The following is a 27,112-nucleotide window of genomic DNA, read 5'->3' on the forward strand; positions in this document are numbered from 1 at the left end:
ATTCCATACGGTGCCAGAGTTTCATTGTAATAATAACATCAGGGCTGAAATAATTCCTGAAGGAATCCATTTGTTTTTATTTTTCAGGAAACCTGCCTTTTAACTAATACCAATCGGCCTGCTTCGTTTTTTTGTAAAACAGATGTAAAAGTTCTTGTAATAAGTAAAGAAGTAAGTATCTGATGACATTTAGTAAAATGACTAATACTTTAAGGAAACCTTTCTGGGGAACCCAGATAAATTTTAAAACCAAAAATATTTTAAAAATATGTTTTCATTGATTTTAGAGAGAGAGGAAGGGAGAGGGATAGAGAGATAGAAACATCACTGAGAGAGAGAAGCATCAACACCCCTACTGGGAATTGAGCCCACAACCCAGGCATGTGCCCTGACCGGGAATTGATCTGGTGACCTCTTGGTTCATGGGTGGATGCTCAACCACTGAGCAACACCGGCAGGGCTCAAAGCGAAAAGTATTTACAATGAGAATGAATATTAAGGAAAATAAGTGTTTATATTTAAATAGTGTTAGTTAATGCTTTGTACTGATCTATAGTGTTAATTAGATTCAAATTATCACAGATATAGGGGAGGCAGACTTTTACCTCTACCCTCTAAAGGGTGTTTTGGCTGTGCCTGGGAATGAAACTGACATAAAACAAATTAATAGGAGAAAAGCTACAAATCTAGATAATTTTTATGTGACATAGGAGTCCTCACAAGGAAATGAAAAGAGGTGATTGTGGAAAAGTAACTAAAATATATGAGGAGGTTACAGGAAGATAAGAATTATTTTAATGAGGTCTATTTTTATAGAATTTTCTCGGCTTTGACTCCTCATCAAAGAATGTTTCTTTTCTCCTGGTATAGAAGAGGGCATCTTTCACAAGGGAGCTTTTAATCTCCTGTTTTCAGGAAGAAAAGGGGAGATTAGAATGCTCTTCTTGCATGTACTGTTTTTTAGGTTTCTTTAGCTCAAAATAATCCTTATGCCAAAGTGGCATATTTTGGGGTATATTCTGCCACCCTTCACAGACCATAGGATTTTTTTTTTCAAGGATTAAGTTAGGTAACGCGCATAAAACTGTTAGATCAGGGCCTGGCAGAACAACTTCTGTTGCTATTAATGATAATGAAAACAAATAATGACAGGCTGTTGATGACAGATACATGCCCTTCAAATAAACTTGGGAAATAATTGTGAGTACCATTGCTGTGTTATTTAGGAAAACAGTTGTCTGGTTCATTGCTGGGTTTGCAATTCTGTTAAAATGCCTTTCACAGGGCTGTGCTGGGCTGCTGCTGAAACTCGTAACGAGGAGGCAGAAGCTGTGTGGTTCTGTTGGGTTATTGCAGTGCGCTTTGTCGCACAAGCCTGCGTCAAGTGGAAACGGAGTTTTTCGTGTTCATTATTTTGGGGGAGTTATTTATAAGTGTTTAACAGTTCTTATAGTAGGCTCAGAGGTGTACTATCATTCCCCTTTTATTTTAAAAATATTTCTTAGATAAATCGCATGAGACATGTAGCCTTATTTTCAGGGGCATGGTGATATAATAGCAGATGCTCTGTTGTGTTTTTTTGCTTTGTTTTTAGTCTTTTGTGTGTTTTGTTTTGTTTTTAGTTTCTCTAGACAAGTGGCCTCCTGAAGCTGTTTAGGCCGTGCGTTCCTATTCTGCCTTATAAATCTCGATGTGCCAGGTACTGGAGCGATTGCTTAGTTGTTCCCTTGGGAAGCCCGAAGTGAAAACATCGATTGGGCTCTTTTGGGCTGAGAGCCGTGTTCAGCTCTTTAGCTGGCAGCAATGTCTTCGTTTTGTCATTAGGGAAACTAGTGGCAGCAGATTCTTGCCTAGAAATATTTATTATTATTGGCGTGGTCGTAAGGGCTGTCTCCTTCCAAGCGCTGTTGGTAAGTTGTTTTGGAAGCAACGGAATGTGCTTGATCTGTACACATTTGTTTAAAATTTTTAAAATGCATATCTTTGCCAATACTTTGATAAAGCCCATGAGATTTTCTGTATATTTGCTAGTATAAATAATTTTGTGAGTTGTTCCTTACAGTCAGAGTAGAATGTACCATAGTCTACCTTGAAAATGTCACGAGGCCCTGACCGGTTTGGCTCAGTGGATAGAGCGTAGGCCTGCAGACTGAAGGGGCCCAGGTTCGAGTCTAGTCAAGGGCATGTGCTTTGGTTGAGGGCATATCCCCAACAGGGGGTGTGCAGGAGGCAGCTGATCGATGTTTCTCTCTCATTGATGTTTCTAACTTTCTATCCCTCTCCCTTCCTCTCTGTAAAAAATCAATAAAATATATTTTAATAAAAGAAAATGTCATGAGAAATTTCTTGACCATTTGAGTTTTTATGACTATCAATTTAATAGATGCATGCTATGTATTTCTTGACTGAACCAGTGCTATAGGACAGTGATGGCAAACCTATGACATGCGTGTCAGAGGTGACACACGAACTCATTTTTTTGGTTGATTTTTCTTTGTTAAATGACATTTAAATATATAAAATAAATATCAAAAATATAAATCTTTGTTTTACTATGGTTGCAAATATCAAAAAATTTCTATATGTGACATGGCACCAGAGTTAAATTAGGGTTTTTCAAAATGCTGACACACCGAGCTCAAAAGGTTCGCCATCACTGCTATAGGAACTTGATGGACTGCGACGATTATGGCCATAGTAAGTGCCATGTACTCAAATGTTCTGTGAGAAAAGCAACAGAAACACAATGATATGCAGGATGTGGTTTTCTTTTTAAATATTATATTTGATTTATTATTTATGAGCTAAAAAAGAAAGGTGAGCTCCATTAACCCAGTGACCTTTATTTCCCCCCAAGCAGGATAATTGCAATCTAATGGACATATAGGAACAGTGGGTATTATAAATACAACTCCCTGAATAAAGGGAGCTGCTGGCTTCGGCCTCGGAAAGCATCCAATGGTTTTCAGCATAAATTTAGAAGCAACTCAAAATTCTTTACCAAACAAAATAGGAAAATGCTGCCAATGTGTTAGCATCAGGAAAATCGAATCATGTTCCTGGTATTCATCTTACATTTTCTTTAAGCATAATATGTTCTTTTAAAAAAGATACAGTATTCAGTTTTATTCCAGATTGAAATTACAGCCTGATGGTACGCGTGTCCCGGTGGCGTGTCTCACAGCCTGCAGTGATGCGCTCATGTTGGTGAGCGATATGTGCATCTTGTGTGAAATCATGATTGAGGCCCCCTGCTCTGGCTGCTGCTCACAGACCTTCTGTGTGTGTGTTTTTGATGTGATCATATCTTCTGGTTCTTAAGAGACTTAATTTTGAGACCTTCCTGGGATCCGGCCTGGAGAAGAATGGAGTCTCAGCTCTGCCTTTGGGTCCTTGCTGTCCTGGGGTCCCGGAGATGCCAAAGAGAGGTTGTCAGTGGTTCTGACAACCATTGATATTCTCTGACAGCTCTTCACCTGTCAGAGGCCAATGAGAAAGACAAGGATGGTGTACATTTTTCACAAAGCTGAATTTACTCAAAATTGTAAAGCAAGATCCCCTGTGTTTCGATTACGCTTGTGTGTGTGTGTGTGTGTGTGTGTGTGTGTGTGTGTTTTGTACTTACATGTTATTTATTTCCTGAAATAATATTGACAATCCCTGGTAGTAGTTGTTGTTGTTTTAATGTTCTTACTTGACACACACAAACAAAAAGAGGTGGTCAGCTGCACATCATATTTTTTAAGGATTTATTAAAAATATGTTTTTATAAATTGATTTCAGAGAGAGGACGGGAGAGGGAGAGAGAGATAGAAACATCAGTGATGAGAGAGAATCATCAATCAACTGCTTCCTGCATGCCCCCTACTGGGGATCAAACCTGCAACTCAGGCATGTGCCCTGACCAGGAATGAAACCATGATCTCCTGTTTCATGGATCAGTGCTCAACCTCTGAGCCACACCAGCTGGGCTGTACATCATATATAAAAACTTTTAAAAAAAATCCTCACCCAAGGATATTTTCCCATTGATTTTTAGAGAGTGGAAGAGACAGGGAAAGACAGAAACATCAATGTAAAAGAAACACAACAATTGGTTGCCTCCTGCATGCCCCTGACCAGAGCCTGTGCTGGAAAGGAGCCTGCAACCGATAAGAACATTTTTTTTTTTTTTTAAACTGACCTGGGAAATCCCTCAATCTGGAAGCTAGTGTACTTTGTCAAACTATTTGTCTTTATGAGGGCTTAGCTCTCAGTGTTAGGAAATCCTCCCTCTGAACTGGTGGCTTTCTATTATTTTTTATATGTTGTCTATCAAAATAGCATTGCTTAGTCCTTAAGGGCTGTGAACTGGGCAACCAGAGTTCAAATTTCAGTGCTGCCACCGTAAGTACTGGGCCGCCTATTTAACTTTTCAGAGCCTCAGTTTCCCATCCATCTAAACAGCAATAACATAGCACCAATTCATAGAGCTGCTATGCCAAGAAGGGAGTGAACACATCTAAAATGCTTAGAACAGTGGCTGACATAGAAGACACATATTGGCATATATGAATTTTGCAACTGATCATATTTTCCTTTTTTGCCTTCATCACAGGGCAGTCATAGCCGGATTTGCCCATATCTAGCGCTAGATGGTCTGGGACATAATTAGGTGAAATCTTATGGCTGGCCTTGCTTTTTCCCTGTCTGTATTCTCTCCTCCCTCTGACTTTCTCCGCTGTTTACTTCCACCGTTCATTACATGCTTAAAAAAATCCCACCAATATTTGGGATTGGGGTTAGGTATAAATAAAATAACCGATTAACTTAAAAAGTTCCATTTCACCTGGCCAGCATGGCTCAGTGATTGAGTGTCAACCTATGAATCAGGTCACGGTTCAATTCCTGGTCAGGGCACATGCCTGGGCTGTGGGCTCCGTCCCCAGTGTGGGGCGTGCAGGAGGCAGCCGATCAATGATTTTCTCTCATCATTGATGTTTCTATCTCTCTCTCCTTCTCTCTTCCTCTCTGAAGTCAATAAAAAAATATCTTTTTAAAAGTTCCATTTCTTACACTAAGCCTTCCTGCTCCACTTCAGGCCAGAGTGATTTCACCGCACTCTCACTTCAGAGCTGCTGTGATTATACAACTCACTTGGCCATCCACAGACCGCCGGGATATCTGAGCAGGAAAGTACGGTAAATGAGGTGACTGTGATCATGAGCTCCTGGGACCCCCGGGGAGCTGGCTGCTGGGAAAGAGGCCGTAGATAGAGGTCTAATGGGAGACGATTAGAGGAACTGACACAGCTGAGTCACAGTTACCAAACACTATCATTTACTGAACACCTTTGTAAAGAAGCAACAACACAGATTTGTGTATTTCACTTGCAGTAGCTCATTCAGTTCTCCCAATGACTCCATTAGCTACTCTTCTTATTTCTCTCTCACACACTGAAGAAAGAAAGCTAACGGATCTGAAGCAAGTTGTCCAGGGCCCACGACTGATAAGCAGTAGAACTCACACCCAGAGGACCTGACCCTGAAACTTCCACTCTCAACCACATGGTTTCCCGTCTAAGTAGTTCCCAGGGAGTGATGCAATGAAAGATACAGGCCTCAAAAAAAAAAAAAAAAAAAAAGAAAAGAGAAAAGAAAGAAAGATAGAGGTCTCCTGTAAAGTTCCAAAGGATTGCAAGCGTGGAGAGATACTTGTGAAACTTCCTAACTTCGAGAATAATAACAAAGGCCTCTATTCATTTGTGCCAAGATTTGCTATATAGTGGCCCATCCTATAATATGCTACCAGAACATATTCCCAGCTTTGTGGCATGACTCACCTTCTTAATCACAGACTTATGTACTCTGTCCTCACCGGCTGGTTGAATCATTTACTTCCCATCCTTCAAGTTTTCCGTAATAAAAGGTGGTGTTGGGTACCAAGAAGTCAGCCTTTGGCGTGCCTATGCCACCTGGGTTTTGGCAGCCACGCTCCTTTCCTGAACAGTAGGGGAAACATGAGCAGTGGAAGTTTATCTCAGGACAGCAGCCAGCCTCAGAAGTCCGTAACTGGCCTGTATTTTGGAAGGGAGTTTCATGCTGGTGTGTCTAGAGCTAGCTGGTGGGTACTCTGTTCTGGCCAGGCCATGGAGTGGTCTCAGCATTGGCCCGGGAAGCAGATACTGTGGCAGAGACTGATTAGTGACAGGAAACTTGAAACCCTCGTTTTGTATGTGAACACGTGCATGAGAGGTTGTACTTAAACCTGAGTGGACGGTTATCAGCAGTACTTGCTGTGATTGCCCAAGAAGGTTGCAATGGACGTTACAATTTCACAATTTTCTCTTTCTGGTTTTGTTTGTTGTTTGCTCAGAAACTCGATACATCAAAACCACTTCAAGTTTATTGGACCTGGATCCTAGCAAAGGGAGATCGAATCACTGGGAAATAAATGTTCTCCTGAGAATAAATTTTAAGCCTCTTCACGGCAAGTTGCTGATTGCTCATCCAATGCCCAGATTTTACAAAAACTTGTCCCCAACAAGTACTTAGAAAATCGATGATTTTCAGATGTTTTACTCAGTTATGCATAGCATACTTATAATTACCAGTCTTGCCTTTATTCAAACTTGCTTAGTAGGAACAACTCATTTAATATGAGTACTCTGTTCCATCTTTTTATATATATATATATATTTTTCTTTATTGATTAAGGTATTACATATGTGTCCTCATTGCCCCATTGCCCCCCCCCAATCATGCCCTTACCCCCCTATTATCTGTGTCCATTGGTTAGGCTTATATGCATGCATATAAGTCCTTTGGTTGATCTCTCCCCCATACACCCACCCTCCCCTACCTTCCCTCTGAGGTTTCATGGTCTGATCAATGCTTCTCTGTCTCTGGATCTGTTTTTGTTCATCAGTTTATGTTGTTCATCATATCCCATAAATGAGTGAGATCATGTGATATATATCTTTCTCTGACTGGCTTATTTCACTTAGCATAAGGCTCTCCAGTTCCATTCATGCTGTTGCAAATGGTAAGAATTCCTTCTTTTTTATCGCAGCATAGTATTCCATTGTGTAGATGTACCACAGTTTTTTAATCCACTCATCTGCTGATGGGCACTTAGGCTGTTTCCGAATCTTAGCTATGGTAAATTGTGCCACTATGAACATAGAGGTGCATATATCCTTTCTGATTGGTGTTTCTAGTTTCTTGGGATATATTTGATCACTGGGTCAAATGGGAGTTCCATTTTTAGTTTTTTGAGGAAACTCCATACTGTTCTCCACAGTGGCTGCACCAGTCTGCATTCCCACCAGCAGTGCACAAGTGTTCCTTTTTCTCCGCATCCTCACCAGCACCTGTCGTTTGTTGATTTGTTGATGATAGCCATTCTGACAGGTGTGAGATGGTACCGCATTGTGTTTTGATTTGTATATCTCGGATGATTAGTGACTTTGAGCATGTTTTCATATGTCTCTTGGCCTTTCTTATGTCTTCTTTTGAAAAGTATTTATTTAGGTCCTTTGCCCATTTTTTGATTGGGTTGTTTATCTTCCTTTTGTTAAGTTATATGAGTTCCCTGTAAATGTTGGAGATTAAACCCTTATTGGAGATAACATTGGCCAATATGTTCTCCCATGCAGTCGGCTTTCTTGTTGTTTTATTGATGGTTTCTTTTGCTGTGCAAAGCTTTTTATTTTGATGTAGTCTCATTTGTTTATTTTCCCTTTAGTTTCCATTGCCCTAGGAGCTGTATTGGTGAGGAAATTGCTTCGGCATATGTCTAAGATTTTGCTGCCTATGGATTCCTCTAGTGTTTTTATGGTTTCCTGTCTTATGTTTAAGTCGTTTATCCATTTTGAATTTATTTTTGTGTATGGTGTAAGTTGGTGGTCTAGTTTCATTTTTTTGCATGTATGTGTCCAATTTTCCCAACACCATTTATTGAAGAGACTGTCTTGACTCCATTGTATGTTCTCTGTTCCATCTTTTTAATGAGTTGTTATTCTCTATTTTCTCTCCATCATAAATTTTGGTAAAACTTAGCACTATAAGATCATGTGTACTTGAGTCATATAACAGGCAAATACAGTAAACTTTCAGATGCCTTTTTTCTTCCCCATGCTGCATAGTTCTCAAAATAATCTCTGTTTATGTTTATATTAAAGCAGGAACAACTTTCATCTTCACAGCCTTGTACTATAATGAATAGTCCAGTTACATAACTGATCTAGTTTTATAGTTCTCTCTGTCCTCCAAAAATTTTTATGACTAGCTTCTCAAAAGGATTGAAACCACCTGGCTTAACAGTCATATGAGAAGTCATCATGTCTTACTAGCAGCTTAATCTTCTGAAATGAACCTGAATTCCCCCTCCCCCCCTTATCTCCCTTCATTTCTTAAATTTGTATTTATCAAAAAATAATTCCTTGTTTTAGGGCCCACCACAAATAAAATAGATACAGCGTACATTCTTATACAACCTAATAGGTTTAATATTGGTTATTGATTTATACAATTGATTTCTGACCCACATAACCTAGTCATCTAGGGCTAAATTCACAGGATAGCAAGTGGATTATGTATTCCTACATGTTTCTTTTTTTGTAACATCAGGGAGTATAGCCTCTAAAGAGGGTGTAGCCGACTGGCAGCCAACCTCCCCACTGGGTGGTGAAGTTGCTGTTGTCTGGGCCTGATTGATGTCAGATTGCAGTTCCAGACATTTACATGCCAGCGCTTCATGAGATGCCTCCTGAGAAGAGGAGAGGACTGACCCATGTTACTTTACAAGAGAATGGTGTAAACCTGAATGTTGGCTTCTTAACGTTGATGGTGAACATTCTTTTCCAGTCACTAAGATATTCGTGTTTATTATTTCATGAATCCTTCCTATATTAGGGTGGCCTGAGAGGATGAATTCACAGTCAGAGGGATGCTAAGTGAAGGTAAAATTGAAGGTCTGTAAGTGGTCTCGAGGGATCTTTTATCCAGGCCAAGGGGACGCCTGGAATAAATCCAAGCCCAGAGCTCAGAGCACCTCCAGAGTGAGGCAGTCACCTCCCCCCGATTCCGTGTCTCAACTCTGATGGGCACTTACCACCAACTCTTCCCTTTCTGCATCTCCACCTCCATTTGCTATGTTTCTAGGCTTATTACTGTTCTGAGTGACCATTCTCTCATAATGTATGCTAATGTCTTCAAGATTGAGGTACAGCCAGACCTTACTCTTAGCCATTCCATCTCTTTAAAATGATTTTGCTTCTCTCTTATCTCTTCTGGGATGGGTTATAATTACTAGCCAAACTCTTAGCATTCTGGAACTTTAGTTGTACCACTGTCTAATCACATTGTTCTCTTTGCTTCTACCTGTCTACCACAGCATTTTTAAAAAGTGCTGTATTTTTTAGAACAAAAACATTATCCTTAAATAATCCATGAGTTGTCTTTGGTTAGGCCTCTTTCATTCCTGCATCCATTTAATCTATTTATACTATATTTGCCTATTGACTAAAAATTTTAGAGAAGTGCTTTGAACTGAATTCAGACCCAAGCTTTCAGAGAAAGAAAATCTTGTTCTTAATCATTAACTAGACTCAAAGGGTTTATTTTGAAACTAGAGGCCTGGTGCACAAAATTCATGCACTCATGGGTGGTCCTTCAGCCCTGGTTGCGAGAGGGCACAGACCAGGCCGAGGGACCCCCCGGTGCATGATCAGGGCCAGGGAGAGATGCGGGAGGTTGGCCAGCTGGGGAGGGACCACGAAGGGCTCCAGCTCGTCTGTCTCAGTCCCAATCGGTCAGACCCCAGCAGCAAGCTAACCTACCAGTAGGAGCATCTGCCCCCTGGTGGTCAGTGCATGTCATAGTGAGCAGTTGAGCAGCCTTAGCATATCATTAGCATATTACACTTTGATTGGTTGAATGGCCAATCGGGCAACTGGACACTTAGCATATTAGGCTTTTATTATATAGGATAATATCAACCACAACATTTTTTTCACTCGTTTTAGCACTTTCTCAGGGATTGCTTTGTTCTGTCCTGGGTCAGTTTCCCTGGTTCTGGATGCTAGTACTGCTTCTTCCTGCCATCATGGACCCATTCTGACAGCGACATTTTGACCGGGTCTATTTGAGTTATCACCATCTTGGGTTTATGTGCCCTCTTTATGAGGGTCTTCGATATGTGATAAAGTAAGCAGCCACCTGCTTTATCTGTATTAAGTCTGGGCCTTTGCCCAGATGGCTGGTTTTTATATTTTCAAAATAATGCCTACTTAAACTCCATACTTTTCTATTATATCCCTGATAATTTTATATTATCTTTCATAGCTTCACAGAGTTGCATTTGTCTTGTTCACAGTGACTTCATGCCCCCGGACCTCATCATCCATTTGCCACCATCTGTTGGTAAATGAAAAGTATGGAGTTTAACACTTCTCAGCAATCTGGTGTATTGAGATCATCTTTGTCATCACTTTTGACATTGCTTAAAGGAATTAATGTGCAGCTACTGGCATTCTCACTTCCCATTTTAGGACTTTTGGGTGTGATACGTTTCTTAAAAACTCTATCCAGCCTATTAATAATGGACAAGAGATGGCGTCATATTAGCACATGGGGCCTTGAAGAGTAAGGTCCCTGGGGGTTCTGAAGAGCAAATTATAGAGTACATCTCATGTCTTGGAAAGGGAGCAGATTCTATAATGAATTTCTAAGTTAGCAATTTGTTTAGTCTCCTGGGCCCCTGACGGCTTGCGGAGGTTACGGGGGTAAAAAGCACCTGCCGAGAGGAGTTTCTCAGTCAGAACCAACATTTAAAGTAGTGGTGTGTTAATGCTTACAAAGAAATGCTGCATGCATTTTTTATAGGTTCTAGCTTTTGCAGCTGGATCTCACAAATGATGCTCCCCGAGGCTGAGCCAGCTTGCCATTTTCCAGGCTCCGGTTTCCATTATTTATGTCCTTCCCAATAGCGTCTATGGCACATTTAAAGACGCAGCTTTGTTAAAAGTACAGCCTCGTACCTGAATGGAGGCATGTGTCAAAGGACATTGAGTCTCCATTTTTTAAACCTTGCTATTTTTATTTAGGCATAGTCAGTGATTTAACTCATAATCAAATACATTTTCAAGGATTCTTGGTTCATGGGGGCTGTTCTTTGAAAAATGAACCCTGATGTGATTAGTGTTTGATGAAATGTTCACAGAGGAGAATTTTCATCACAATATCAAGTGCAGATGTATCATAAAAAATTAGATGAGAACTCAAAGGTAATTGAAGATCCCCTGAGTTTTCATGATATTAGCACAGAGTAATTTGAGTTTGAAAAGAGAAGCCAAGTGTTTTGGCAGTCTTTAGCTGTGCTGAGCCAGCTCAGCCAAGGGTTCACTAGCCTGAGTGAGGGCGGTGAAGGATAAAGAAATGACAAAGATAATAAGCTGGGGTGGATCTTCCTGTGCCTGGCTGAGGCCCAGAGAGAGATCCAGAGGCAAGCTGCGCCTTTATTTTATAGCCAGAGGTAAACAAGGTAGTGGTCACCATAGTTACAATGTTCTTGTGAGTTTCACTTGTTTTGGCAGCACTTGCTGCACCACCCAAAGCCCATTAGCTACCTAGGAAGGATCTAGGGAGCGTCATAAGGTCAAGCCTAATTATGCTAGGAGGACTGTGCCCTCTAAGCTGGGACTTGTTTGTGGCTTTGCCAACAGGTCAGTCCGAGGCTTAACCCGATAGCCGGCCCTACATTTAGCAATGGTTAAAGAGGTTCCCATAGATCATATTTTTCTAAGGGACAAAAAACATGGAAATATAATCGACATGGAATATATAATAGACCCCTCAGCAGGGAAGGAGATGTGGACCTTTGCTCTAGGACAGGCTGACTAACTCCTGGCGCCTTGTGTGATGGTGTCCATGTGAGCCCCACATCGCCCCTCCCAGTGCAAATGCAGTTCTAATGACATTATTGCCCAAATCACGGTAGATCTTGGCCCCTCCTGGGAATGGTCCTCTCATTTCAGGACAAGGTACTGTGTGCTTGTCCTCAGAAACGTATCCACTCAAACTCTTGTTCTTGCCTCCTCACCAGGCTCCTTATGCTGCTCGGGGGATGTCTCTGGGCACAGTGCCCATTCTACATGGTGGGTCTACTGTGGGGTGGGGCGGTCTTCTTCTCTGGCCCTTCGGTTTCATGCTTAAACCTTCCCTCATCATGATTAAAAACCAGAGCCTTGGACTGTGAAGGGGGCAGATTCTACCCCATCTCGTTAATCTCCTTGTCTTCCCTCTTCTGGGCACCCTTGCCAGAAAAGAGCTGCGTCTTCCTCAGTCGTAAATATGATCCTCTTTGATGATCAGTTCTCACATTGCTTGAATCCTATAAGGACCACTAGGTCACCAATTCTGCAAACCACAGTCTAGCTGGGACACAGGACACCTTGCTACAAATGCAGTTTCACTTGGAAAACAGGAAATGTAAGTACAGTAGTCAGTACAATAGTGAGGTTTCAGACAAGCTTAAATGGAAAACAGGATTCATCTAAGGAACTTCAATACCCTTTGACTGACCTTTGAGATTCTCTGCCGACTGTGATAAATAGAACTTTACTTTTTTATCCCTCATTCCCCTGTGCTCACTGGAACACTGTAAAAAAGATGTAAAGACTGCAGAAACTTAAAAATGGAACATTCACTACTTCTACTCTCAAGAACTAACCCCTAAAAAAGTATCTATCATATATAACTTCCTTTTTCTTGTGTGCGCTTTTCCTCTCTCTGTCTCTCTCTCTCTACACACACACACACACACACACACACACACACACAATCATTATATATGTTATGTAATATATTTTCTTTTTTTCCAATTACACACTCTTTTATGGCATAAAAAGATCAGTATTGGTTAGATATTGCCACAGAGATACTGAGGAATAAGCTACCCTAAAATTTCTGGCTTAAAACAACTCCCTTCCTCCTGGATCTGCTAGTCGGCTGGCTTACCCCCATGCCTGCAGTTGGCTGCGGCTGCCTGATGTAGGCTTTGCAGACTGGCAGCTCTGCTTCACACTACAGGTGACCTTGGGGCCCTTCTGCTCCAGGTGCTCATTCTCCTCTTAGGACCAGTTACCAACAGGCAATGGGTGAGCACCAGAGGGCATACCTAAGCTTTTGAACACAGTTGTTGTGTCATATCTGCTGACATCTCATTGACCAAATAAAAGTTCACAGCAAAGCCAGAGTCCAGGAGTAAGAAAATATATTTCTTCTTTTGTGAGAGGAATTGCAAAGTGACATGTCAAAGGCCATGGATGTGTGTGTATGCATGTGTGTATGTGTGTGTGTGGGGGGGGGGGTAGGATTAAGGCTGATAATTTAATTTACCACACCACTCTCTGACATTTCACAGCTGTTTCTCCTTATCCACGATGCTCTAGCTATATGGGGCCTTTTCTCTGTTCCTTGAACACAGTGGTTCTCAACCTTCCTAATGCCGCGACCCTTTAATACATTTCCTCATGTTGTGGTGACCCCCAACCATAAAATTATTTTTGTTGCTACTTCATAGCTGTAATTTTGCTACTGTTATGAATCTTAATGTAAATATCTGATATGCAGTATGTATTTTCATTGTTACAAATTGAACATAATTAAAGCATAGTGATTAATCACAAAAACAATATGTAATTATATATATTTAATATGTGTTTTCCGATGGTCTTAGGCAACCCCTGTGAAAGAGTCATTCGACCCCCAAAGGGGTTGCGACCCACAGGTTGAGAACCGCTGCTTGAACACAACAAATTCCTTCTCACTCTAGGACTATTTACACCACATTACACTCTGCTAAAATTTATTGGTAGCTTTAGCACTAAAGTTTGCTTTCCAGAATATTCCAGTAACGTGACACCTAATCCTTGTCTTTCTTCATGTTTTAGCCCTTTATTTTATTTTTGATGATCATTAGAGCATTCATTGACTTTAGGATAGATCTGAAAGCATTTCAGATTCACTGTTGAATCAATAAAACACTTTTATTTTCCTCTGATACTGTGAAACCTGCCAAAAGATGACAAACAAATTAATTTGCTGTACATTTGCTCAATAGGAATAATGGGCAGGGGGTAGAACACTATGAGGATAAACAAGTTTAATGGAATTTTAGAACTGAGAGTTGAGATTACTTGGATTTTGTGAGCTTCTTGATGTAGTAGATGTTATATTCTAAGCATTTACTAGTATAAGCTAATTTGTTTTTCTTTATTCACATTACAAATGTATCAGTATTCAGCGGTTGGGGGCTCATTTGCCTCATGCATCCCAGGCAACCTGTGGGGTATTCCGAGACTCTGGAGGAGCAGGGTTTGTGAAGGTGGAAGGTCAGGTGTAAAGTGCATGTCTGGGGTTGGGTTGGCCCAGAAGGCACTCCAGCCCCAGGTTCATGGATGAAAGGGACCAGTGGAGGGAATTCAGGGCCTTGCGCCTTTGCGCCTGAGAGAAGGAGGAAAGAGAGGGAGAAGCCATACGGCTTCCTTACCGTGCGGCTTAGGGAGAGCATGCAAGAACCACTTTCCTGGTGGCAACTTTCCAGTAGGCCCAGGCCCCAGGGAGTGTGGCCTCCTGCACAGCGTGAAGCACATTAACAAAACAGTCGGTACATAATTCGGCAAGTCAGACACTATAATAAATGCTTTATACCTGAACTCATCATTAACCTCTGGATCAGGAACAATCTGTGAAGCCATCCTGGGTCCCTGTTGGAGATCAAAGGGCCCTAACCTCCCGAAAGCCCTGGCTGATTTTACCAACTAGGAAGCTCATGCTATTTATTAGCATTTATCCATCCAGGGTTCACCTGGAGCAGGCACCCGCCTCTCCTTATGTAACATTCCTATCACTGTCCAGGGATGCAGCTGCAGTCTTGCATAGCTCCGTGCCCTCGGATCAGGTAACCAGGCTTATGTCACTACAGCCAGTCATCTCCTCTCTGGCCACCTGCTCCATTCCTGGGACTATAGGGGAGTACAAGGAAGTGGGAGCCCTCCGAAGGCAGGAACTAGGGTGGATGAAGCTGGTGGGCTTGAGAGCAGCTTGGAAGGGGCCTCGGCATGGCTTGTCCCACCTTTTGCTGCCAGTCTGACTGGCCGATGTGGAAGAGCAGAAATAGCAGAAGCAGTTAACACTGATGAGTTAGTTCTACAGAAATGTCCCACAGCAAACCCCATCTTGCCCTGAGAGTTGTTAATAGGATCAAATGAGATGATGCAGATGAGTCTGTTTTGTAAACCATAGTCCTAGCTGTAGGGTACTGTTAGGACTATTGGAAGACTGTCTCTTCCAGTGCAAGAATGATTCATCCCCACCCTATTGATGCCAGGCTTGATCATGTGACTTGCTTTGGCCAATAGCATGTGAGTAGACTTGGGTGCATTTCTGGGGAGACCCTTGAAGAGCCAGCATAGGGTTCGCTATCTTCTGTCTTCTCTGCCTCTGTTTTTGTCAGGATGGAGTAGTTTGCGTTTTAACTGACATAGACACATCCCAGTGTATTTATTTTTACCCTTTCTTTACCTTCAGTGCACACATTGGTTTTATATTAGTGTTAGGGGACATGGTCAAACTGACTATTGCCTTTTAAAAAAATTACTTTATACATTTGTACTCCATTATCTTTTCATATAGTATTATGCAAATTATTGAAAATTATCATCTATAAAATAGAATAGATTGTTTGAAGGACAGTTAATAATATCATCATGGTTTATATAATAAAAATGAAACAATTTAAAAATTAAGAAAAAAATAAGGAAAAATTTATTTTTTTGATTAAGGATTCCTAAAACTACCACACAGTTAATTTGTTTTTAAGTGAAAATACTTTAAAAATATTGCTGCTGTTGAAATTTATTTCATTTACTAAATAACTATTTATTGAACAAATCTGATTTTATAAATCAGAGGTGTATAGGATTTAAAAAATTAATATCATGTGACTTGACAGGGGAAAAATAGAGTAAATGATTTTCCAAAGTTGCTTCATATATATGTGGGTGGATAATTTTTCATATATGAATGTATTTTTATATATGTATGTGTGTATGTAGAGAGAGAGTCATTATTTTTTTACTTTATTTTTAGGATTTCTACTGTATTCTTGCACAGAGAGTACAAGAACAATATCAAGAAACATGCAGCTTTCTTGGGTATGCATTTCCCTGTATATTATTTTTGCAATTTTATAGGAAAGTAACTGATATTTGATATTTCTTATTTGAAATTCAAGATAATCTATAAATGTCTATGGTGGTGAAAGCCAGTAGGGTGTGTGGAAAGGACATGGGCCTTGGAGGCATGCAGACCTGGATCTGAATCCTAGTGTTACCACTTATTAGTTATGTGTTGGGCAAGTTAATATACCTCTTCTAGCCTCAGTTTTTCATCTAGATGGACATAATAGTACATTCCTCCATGCTGTAGATGAAATAAGACAGATTTTTTAAATCTTTGTTTTTATCAGGATACCCAGAACAGTGTCTGAGACTTAATACATGTTCAATAATATGTGTTGAACAAATGAATGATTGAATGATTAGCATAGGTGAAATAGTAAAATGGTTATGTAAAGCCTACCAGTTTGCATCTTTTTCTGGATCTCTTATGCCAGCGGTTCTCAATCTGTGGATCCCGACCCCTTTGGCGGTCGAACGACCCTTTCACAGGGGTCACCTAAGACCATCCTGCATATCAGGTATTTACATTATGATTCATAACAGTAGCAACATTACAGTTATGAAGTAGCAACGAAAATAATTTCATGGTTGGGTCACAACATGAGGAACTGTATTTAAAGGGCCAGAAGGTTGAGAACCACTGCCTTATGCTTTTGTACTGCTCTGTCTATTCCTGAAATACAACCAAATCAGGCAGTGCAGTCATCTGTCAGAAACCAGTAGCATGTTGTGTGTGTGTGTGTGTGTGTGTGTGTGTGTTTGCACATGTACACATGAATGTAGTTCAGAAATCTGTTCATTTTATGACTTTATAAAACAAATGCATCAAATGAGGCAAGTACATCTTCATGCTTTTAATTTACATGAGATTCACAAATGATTTCAGACCAGTCATATATTGTGCACGAATTAAACTAGACTGTAAGATAAGATGTGGGAACATTTTAAAAAAACAAGGGCAATAATCACCAAGAAGCTGAGAGCCAGAAAGCTTAAAAGCAGCTCAATTGATTTTTAAATTTCATTTATTTTTGGTTTTGTATCGCAGTATTCTGATAGCTCGTTTATGCCTCCTGATCCATCGGGCTCACTATACCTCAGATTTTCTATTAATATACTACATTTTAAACCAGTGAAGAGCTGGCTTCGCTCTGCAGCCACTGTGATGCACAGTGAAGGCTCAGAAGGATGAGAACTGGGAACTGTGAGCAGGTCTTTCTCGGCTGCATGGCCCCTTGTCTCTGCTTCGCTCTGCACACGTGCTCCATCCCTCTTGCTGGCCGAGGACTGGCTTCCTTTGCTGTCTTGGGCATGGTTCATCGGAGTTGCCCACAAATGGTGCCTTTGGCTGACAAGACTTCTAATCCAGCATTCATATTTTGCTGCCGGAGGCTTTCTATGTCCCTCTTCCAAATTCCTGTGAGAAAAACCATCTGATGAGGCCATGCCAGCCTCGGGCCAGCTGTCAGGTTGGCAGGGGTAGCCAGAGGCTAAAACAAACATGGCTTCAGGGCTTGCAGAGGGAAAGTGGGAGGAGCATGACCATTGCCTGATGCCCAGTACCTGAGGGCATTTCACAGTGTTCTTTCAAGAAAGAAATGAAAGGGATTCCATTTTTTAAAATTCATAATAATTGAAAATATTACAAGTTATTATTCTTTAAAACCAGATTTGTTTAGTCAGGCACCTCATCTCCAAAGAATAAAGGTAAAAAATCAAGAGGTGTAGAGTGTTACTAAGCCCAGTCTCCTAGGAGGGGTTATAAATTGATGACGTCTCAGAATTCTAAAGCAAATTCTGAGAAAAAGCTATACCTAGTGCTGACATTATAAGTAATGCCCTGAAGTTCCATGGAAAGCTAGCACCTGGAAATTCATTAACAATAAAGGAAGAAGACCAACTTGAAACATTATGAAAGACTAGCAAATATATAAAAATAAACACCAGGTGTGCCTATTAGAGTAGAAACGGACTGTAGGTCAGGGAAAAGGGGTTTAAAGTTATTTGGCTTAGTTAAAAAAAACACCCAACATTCATACTCATAATTTTTAAAAAAGGAGATGCTTTAATTATTTTAATTTCAAGAGGCATTCTACGGATGATAAAGAAATACAGTGGAGTTCTTTTGTTATTGGCTGAATGTTGGTGTCCTGTTGCAAATGTATATCTTGAAGTCCTAACCCCCCAGTGTGGCTGAATTTGGAAATGGGGTCCCTTAGGAAGTAAAGTTGAATGAGGCCAGAAGGATGGGTCCCTGATCTGATAAGGTGAGTGTCCTTATAAGAAAAGACGCCAGAGAGGTCACTAGTGCAGTCTCTCTCCATCCGCGCTCATGCACTGAGGAGAGGCCAGGTGAGGACATAGCGAGAAGGCGGCCATCTGCCAGCCTGGAGGAGAGCCATCACCTGGAACCAAATCAGCCAGCACCTTGACCTTGGACGTCTAGTCTCCAGAACTGTGAGGACATAAATTTCTGCTGTTTAAATGATCTATTCTACGGTATTTTATGGCAGACGAAGCAGACAATGATATCCTTCAAATCTTTTTTTGTCATGAAATTTGTTATCTACATAGTATTGTTATGTTCTCCATGAGTTTTTCCCAGGCCAAAACATAAAACCTGCCCTGTTTCCCGGAGCACTGTAAGAAAGCTAATGTATTTCTCTTTAAAATGTGTAAATGCTGTCAACATCTTTCCTAAGTCAGAGGTAGATTGCCTCTGGTTGTCCCAGTAGGGTGTATGGGTGAGGAGACTCTACTGTAGGGTATGATGGTCAAAATTTGAGTTAAGGTTTTTTGTTTTGTTTTTTTTAAACATAAATATATTTTTAAAGTTACTACATATTAATGTATCTGTTTGGAAATGCAATGCAAATTTCAAGCCCATAAACCCCACCGCTGCTTTTCTCAGGTCTGCTAAACTGTTTCTTATTGTAGCCAAAATCTGAGCCTTGGGTTACTTTAAGGCACATGGGCAGCCACAGGAATAAAAGGCCATTGCCCGGACATCTCAACAATCCATGATCCTGTCACATGACTGTCAAGGAACAGGGGGTGTATAGCATAGACTTGCTGACTGGTCCTTAGGCATGGTAAAGTGATTTGATCGGAGACGGGAGCAGATTTTAGCCATAGACTGCTCACTTATTCATATTTTATCATCCAGTGAGCAAAGTTCAAAAGATACATCTGATAAGGCCCTAGTATCCACAACTTTTAATCAGAGGTTGGCCTACAGGCCACTTCTGGCCTGCAGGTCTTTTTTGCTTTTGTTTTGTTTTTCGCTAACATTTAAACACTTAAAGATCTCTGATGAAAATCAAGCTTTTTTGGCTTCTTTTAAAAAAAACCAAAACGGAAGAGCTGGCTGGAACAGAATAAGGTATACCCTTTGAGACAGATCTCTAGGTCCCCAGTCTCTACCACTCCCTAATGTCCTTTATCTGTCCCACTCCTCTCATTCATAATACTTGTGGGTCATTTGAGATCAGAGACTTTTAAAAAAGTAGCTCTAAACCAACCTTTTTTCCCCCCTCAAATGCCATTGGGAAGCCGTATTAAAACAACAGGTTCAAATACCGTAAATCAGTTAACTTTAGTCATTATTCAAAATAAAATGTGAAAGCGTTCTATTAGAATGGTTGTTAATGTGTAAAACAAACAAGCAAAACCTCCACAAACCCATCCCTGGGCAAAAAGAAACAGTCCCTTGAAGAAAATTGAACTTTGCAACTTTAAAAGTAGTATTTGCCTTTCTACTTGATATTTAGAAACATCCTAGATTTTATGAAATGAGGCCTGAGAAGCCTGCTCCTTAGCCACTCTGAGGACTCAGCAATATTGATAGGTGTGGCATGGACAGCCTTAGGGTGTAAATAAAGGCAGGAGAGGAGTGACTGGGTAGGGAAAGAAAAGAGAAGGGATGAGCATCATAGGGTTCCATGACCAGTTCTTTTAAAGCCAATGTGAAGATTCACTTTTGTTCTGGACTGTTGTTGTTCATTAATCCAGCAGGTGGTGCTCTGAAATGCCAAATAAACCTTAGTCCTTAATTTAAAAAATGACGTTGCTCGAATCTTCCAGTATTGACAGTTATCAAAACTGGAAAGGATACATGCCCGACTACCCTTTATCTGACAATGTATATTATATAACTATATAACATATTTTTATTAGAAGGGTGCAATTTAGGAGGAAAATTGGAGACATTTAAATTATGTTCCCTTCAGTTTTCTTAAAATTGTCTTTATACTTTATGAAGTATACATTTTAAAAATCAAGAGACTCACAATGAATATTTATTCCAAAAGAAATCTATGTTTACATATCCATCTCCTAGTTTCCTTGGACTGAAACCGGTCCCTTCTTAGAGCCATCTGTCCCCCGGCCATGTGCCTATTGGAGGCTGAGGAGAGTTCATTGGAAGAGTCATATTTTCTGCATTCAGCCTGCACTCACAAGACATGCCTTAGCTCCATTCTCCACATTTTGGTCTCTGATTTGGTGCACCTCCACCCTCAGAAGCTGAGGTCTGACCTATTCACGCCAGCATCCTGCTTTTCCTCTTGGCGGCCTCCAAACATCATTCTCAGATACGTCTGACTTTATGCCCAATCTCATAGCCACTGGAAGTGAATTTAGATTCTGGAAAAAAGTCTCTAATTTTTGGCACAATATAAATGAAAGGGGAAACATAAGTGACATGAGGAGAAATATGCATTGGGAGCTGTGTTCTCAAAGATTTGGCATTTAATAAACACTAGAGGCCCGGTGCACAATATTCGTGAGCTGGAGGGGGGTCCTTCAGCCTAGCCTGTGCCCTCTCTTAGTCCGGGAGCCCGGGGGGAGCGGGCCTAAGGCAGCAGTCGGACAGGACATTGTTAGCACTGCCATAGAGGAGGAGAGTCTCCCGCCACCGCTGCTGTGCTTGCCAGCTGTGGGCCCAGCTTCTGGCTGAGCTCCCACAGGGGGAGTGCACTGACCACCAGGGGGCAGCTCCTGTGTTGAGCATCTGCTCCCTGGTGGTCAGCACGCATCATAGTGGGCGGTCGTTCCGCCATTCAGTCAATTTGCATATTAGCCTTTTATTATATAGGATAATTATGACAAACAACAGCAGGAATGGAGCAACATTGCTTTTTGAAGTCGGCCTGTCCTGAGTTCAAATTCTCACTATCCCACATCTCATCTCTGTGATGATGGCAACACAAGATATCCTCTTTGAACCCTGGTTTCCTCTCCTGCATAATGCGGCTAATACCTACCTTGCACGATTGTTTTGGGGATTAAATAAGATCATGTATTTAAAGTACCTAGGTTGGTAGGCTGCCAATCAAATTCAGTGCCCTTTCCTTTCTCTTCCTTACCTTATGCCTGTGCTCCAGCTCAAAATGTGTACTCCAGTGCCACTAACAGGGACGCTGCTGTGCTCCCCTAAGCCTTACTCCTGCTGTGGTCATCAGCTCCCACACTTTCCTTATGCTGACCACTGTCTGGGTCCCCACCATCTTGCTGCTTCCAGTTCTTCATTGCCTCCTGCTCTGTGCTCTGAGACAACCTCCTGCTGGTGGGGTTTGCTGTGCCTCTCTGTGGCCAGTTGCCTGCCTGCTTTCTGCCCTGGCTACCATCCCTAACAGCATGCACTTGGGGTATATCCTCCACTCCACTGGATGCAGTGGGATCCCCATTCCTGCTGCTGGGTTAACCTGCCAGATAATTGCCTGCCTTTCTTTTGTCGTTACTTCTTTTTTTAATCCTCACCCAAGGATATTTTTCCCATTGATTTTTAGAGAGAATGTAAGGAAGGGAAAAAGAAGGGGGGCTGGAGAGGGAGAAACGTTGATGTGAGAGGGGCGCACTGATTGGTTGCCTCCTGCACGCACCCCAGTGGGGGCCAGGGATTGAACCTGCAACCCAGGCATGTGCCCTTGACTGGGAATCGAACCCATGACCCTTCAGTGTGCAGGCTGGTGCTCTACTCACTGAGCTACATGGGGCAGGGCATAATTGCCCTCCTTTCAGTCACTGGGCCTGGGGCTTTAGGGATAGAGCTGTCCAGCTGCACTGTGCAGAGTGTGTGTTTGCCACCTGGGTGTGTGCAGAAAGGTTGTATTTTAAATTGGACGTGGGAGGTGGTCTGTCTCTCCTGACAGACAGCTGGCCTTTACTGGAGGATCCGCAAAGCTGCCTCTGGGGCTGTTGTACCATCATAAAATGTGGGTCCTTTCAGGCAGGAATCCCCCTCAGGAGGGGGCTGCCATTGCCAAGGTTGTAATAGGAAGTCAGAGAGGTGAGCTGATCATGAGAAGACAGTAAAGAACTCAGAAGTTGTGTCTTCAGAGCAGGTGGTTCAGCCCCCAGGCCAAATACACTGACATAGTGAGTTATTGGGGCCTGTTGAACTGGAAAGCAGCCCATTAGGAGACATGTTACTATTCCTGTAGAGGTTTAGCAGAACATTCCTACTTACATATATTTAAAAACCAGTTCAGTAGTTTCTGGATGTAACTTGGTGCTGTGAAGACTTTACTGCTTTGTTAAAAGTTAGCCTCATCAGATTCTACATTAAATCCAAGCATTTAAAATTCTGAGGGGCCCTGACCAGTTTGGCTCAGTGGCTAGAGCAGCCGTGGGCAGACTACGGCCCGCTTGAAATGAATAAAACTAAAAAAAAAAAAAAAAAGACCGTACCCTTTTATGTAATGACGTTTACTTTGAATTTATATTAGTTCACACAAACACTCCATCCATGCTTTTGTTCCGGCCCTCCGGTCCAGTTTAAGAACCCATTGTGGCCCTCGAGTCAAAAAGTTTGCCCACCCCTGGGCTAGAGCGTCGGCCTGTGGACTGAAGAGTCCCGGGTTCGATTCCGGTCAAGGGCATGTACCTTGGTTGCAGGCACATCCCCAGGAGGGGGTGTGCAGGAGGCAGATGATGGATGTTTCTCTCTCATGGATGTTTCTAACTCTCTATCCCTCTCCCTTCCTCTCTGTGGAGAATCAATAAAATATATTTAAAAAAATAAAATAAAATTCTGAGGGAAGTAATAAACATTGTTTAGTAGAAGTATTCTTGTGCCACTTTATTAATGGTAGAAATGGTTGTGAACATCTGCTACTTTTCATAGATAGTGTTACTAATCACAGGTACAGAAATAGTGTAGGAATTGGCATTTGATCAAGTTCTTAATGAAAATTTTATATCCAAAATTTTAGTCTGTTCTCCACAGACAGCAACAACTATCTATAATAATAAAAGCGAAATATGCTAATTAGACTGGACGTCCTTCCGGACGACCTTCCAGATGAAGCCGGGGCCGCGAGGGAAGCCTGGGTCTGGGTGCCTGCCGGCAGCCGGAGGGAAACCCGGGTCCCGGGTGCCAGAGGGAAGCCGGTGCCAGCAGCCGGGGGAAGGTAGGCCTACTCTTGCGTGAATTTCATGCATCGGGCCTCTAGTTTGAGCAATAAACCAAAATGCTGTTGTCCCAGAGATCCTGATGTCATAGTTTTAGAAAAGCCAAAATAAAATGCTTCAACTTGCCAAAGCTATTTCTTTTAATCTCCTCTAAGAAGTAACTCTATTAACAGCTCTTCAGTTTATTCCACATTGCACATTCTCTCTTTTTAAGAATTCCAAATGCTTTTTTTTCTTTGTATCTTGCATGAGGAAAATAATCAGATCAGTTTTGATGCTTAAGGTGGTGTTGGTTTTCTTTTAAAATTTGCTTAATGGGAACATTAAAAATCAATGTAATGGATGGATCTTAGGGCAAGTGCATCAGGCCAATTTCAGAGTTACACACCGTGATGACAGTCCCCAAATGACAAGGTTGGAGTAAAAGAGAAGAGCCCAGTGGTCGCACAGGCTAGTGTTGGGGGTGTAGCACCAAGGAGTTTCTCTGTAGTGATGGAACACTTCTATATCCTGATTTGTTGCTAGACTCTACACATGTGGGAAAGCTTCCTAGAACAAGAGACAAGAAAAGAAAAAAAAAATAAGAAAAATGTTTAAATGAAGATCTGAATAAGGTCTGTGTCTGAATTAATAATATTGAACAACATAATGTCTAGTTTTGACAATGTGCTTAGGTGATGTAACATATTATTTATTATTGGGGGAAGCTGGGTTAAAGATCCATGGGAACTCTGTTCTACTTATACAATTTCTTATGAGCCTTAAACTATTTCAAAAATTATTTTTTTACTCAATGAAAAGAAGTTATTAGGTATATGAAGAGTTTCTTCCTTTCTTTTCTAAGTGCCAGAATGTAAGTTCTTTGAGTACTTGTATAAGGCAGTGACACTAAATGCTCTAGGAAAAAAAGGAAGGTTTTTAATAACCCATAGGAATTTTCCAATAATATTTCCTAAACAATGTTTCCTTTCAGTGTTCATTTCTTCTCTCCTCCCAATTCATCCAGTATCAGCCACTCTTCTATGCTCCTTTGTAATACCTGACAGCTCTCTGCTTCTCTCTTTCTTTCCTACTGTCTTCTATTCTTTGTGTATAATATAATCTCATTATTTCTGAAAAATCCAAAACCAGGTCAGTCACTTCCATTTATAGTTATGGTGTATATGCGCTTCTGTGAATTTCTGGAAAGAAGAATCCTAACGAGCAGGGGTAGGTGAGACAGAGAAGAGAATTTGTCTGTATTTCTATTTTACTGAATGATTCCTTTGGATGGCAGAGATATTTACAGCGGCCCCAAGTCCCTAGAGGGATCACTTTTAGAAGTGTTCTTCAGGAGGCGCGTGGGGAGGAACTGGAATAAACAAAAAATAGGATGGTAATATGTTCTGTAACATGGATCTTGGTAAAAATTAGGTCACACTCAAAATTGCTAATTTTCTCATTCCAATAAAAGACCTCTTGGTACGAAGGGGGTCAAAGTAGTTTTCCCGAGAGTTGTTTTGGGATTGATGCTTACCTGAATTTTTAGGCCAATGTGATACCAAATCTCAAGACAATAATCCCCAGCTGATTTTTATTCTATCCTTAAAATTAAAAATAAAAGTTGTGGGTGCAAAAGAAGATTTCTGATTAATATTGAAGAATGATCCTACATTGCTGGATTATATAAATACACTTTGGAGAGTCTTGGAAATGGCTTGCTAAATTTAATTTCCTTTATACTTTTAGCCACTCTGAAAAGACTTTGGAAGTTTTGGAGTCAAGGGAAGGCCAGAATAAAATTGTAATTACAGCTACATGGACTGTCTGTGTGGAATGGAGAAAATGACTTTAAAATTAAATATGACACAAATAAATAACGACCAAGTGGACCCTGGTATCTGCTGGCATCTAATACAGTTGGATGTTGTAGAGTAGTAGTTGTAGAAGATGAATCATGACATTTACATTTATGAGACATTAATCAACCTTTCTAATACCATTCAGGGCCTGCATGTCTTCTCTGCCTTTCATTGAATTTCAAATAAAGAAAAAAATTGCCCTGGTTCTAGTGAGCCTTATAAAAATGAATGCAAGTGTCTCCAGGTGAAGTTCTTATTGATTTAGGACTTGGATAGCACCGTCATTCTTTCCTCTCTCACCAGACATTTTAGAGGTATCTTAGGTGATTCTGAATATCCCGGGTGGTGCTTTGGGAATCCCAAGCATGTAGGCTACTTGAAGGCACGATTTTGTGTGTTTCATGCTTTGTCCCTGTAGCTAAAACAGTGTCTGACACACGTGCTCAATAGCTTTTTGTTGAGTTGAATTGGCAATTTGATGCTGGGAAAATTACGTTGTCTCTGGAGTCAGACTGACCTTGGCTGGGAGCCTGGCTCTGCCACTGGTGGTGGCCAGGGGCACGTTACTTCCCTTCCCGGAGCTTCCGTGTGTAAGGCACTGTCTGACTAACTGAGAGAGCCGGCATGAAGCACTGCACGTGGAGCCTGGGAAGTACTGATACTTAGTGAGTGACCGTTCCCGTGGTAACTCACATCCATCCCATCCTTTTTCTGCTAGAGCTTTCTATTTTTCAAAATGCAGTTGCTTCAATAGGAAGCATTTTCAGAGAAAACCATCATGATTTCTCTGAGGAGTCTCTGAGTTCCTGGGCAGAGGAGCGAACTTCTCCCTGTATTTATTAGCTTTACTGACCCTGAATCAACCAGTCACGTCCACACAGGATCTATCCCAACAGAAACATGGAAAGCACCACTTTCTAGACTTCCTCCCACCTTTATTATTTCCACCAACCTTCACATTCATTATTTCCAGGCAGGCAGGGAAATTTGGGTTCTGTGGTGTTTTTGTTTGTTCTGTTTTATTTTCCACTTGCCAAGAGATTGATGTATAAATCTCTTCGATATCTAAGATGATCCAAGGAGCTAAAAATGCAGAACTTTCTTCTTCCTTGGCATTTCAAGGTATATATATTACATTCCTCTGACAGGTGACTTCTAAGCATTTTAGTCTTTGAGGTTGATTATGAGCTCTCACTATTACTCAGTTGTTGTGGTATGCCTTAAAACCTTCATTTATTTTATTAATATTGTAATCAATTATTGATCACTTACTGTGTCTCTGTACTTTGTAGTGCTGTAAAGGATAAGTAGGTGTAAGAAAGAAAGTTGAGGGTATAGGCTCTATTCTCAGGAAGGAGAAAATATAAAGTAAATTAAAAATATATTGTATTATATGTATAAAATATATTTTATATATAAAATGGCTTGCATAAATAAAGATGTTAAATCAGATAGTATTATGATTACTGGGCTTATTGTTAAATTGAAGAGACAAAGCTTGTATACATTCGACAACCAGGAAAAATTATTTGGGAATATTTGCATATGCATGGCAGTGTGGTAAACATATTTATATATTATTTTAAAGTGCAAGAAATATCATAAATAGGCTGCTAACATCATAGGCTATACA

The 27,112-nt window shown here is 41.0% G+C and overlaps 1 protein-coding gene across 1 annotated transcript in view; it reads left to right on the plus strand.

The window, feature by feature from the left end:
• LOC132227423 (uncharacterized) overlaps positions 1-27,112 on the plus strand; it is an 84,043-nt gene that overhangs the window by 25,272 nt on the left and 31,659 nt on the right. The window contains exons 6-7 of the mRNA XM_059682494.1: positions 88-171; positions 16,134-16,198. Of these exons, the coding sequence (XP_059538477.1) occupies positions 88-171; positions 16,134-16,198 (149 nt within the window). The remainder of the gene's footprint in view (positions 1-87; positions 172-16,133; positions 16,199-27,112) is intronic.

Source organism: Myotis daubentonii, chromosome 1, assembly GCF_963259705.1.
Source record: "Myotis daubentonii chromosome 1, mMyoDau2.1, whole genome shotgun sequence".
Taxonomy (NCBI): Eukaryota; Metazoa; Chordata; class Mammalia; order Chiroptera; family Vespertilionidae; genus Myotis; species Myotis daubentonii.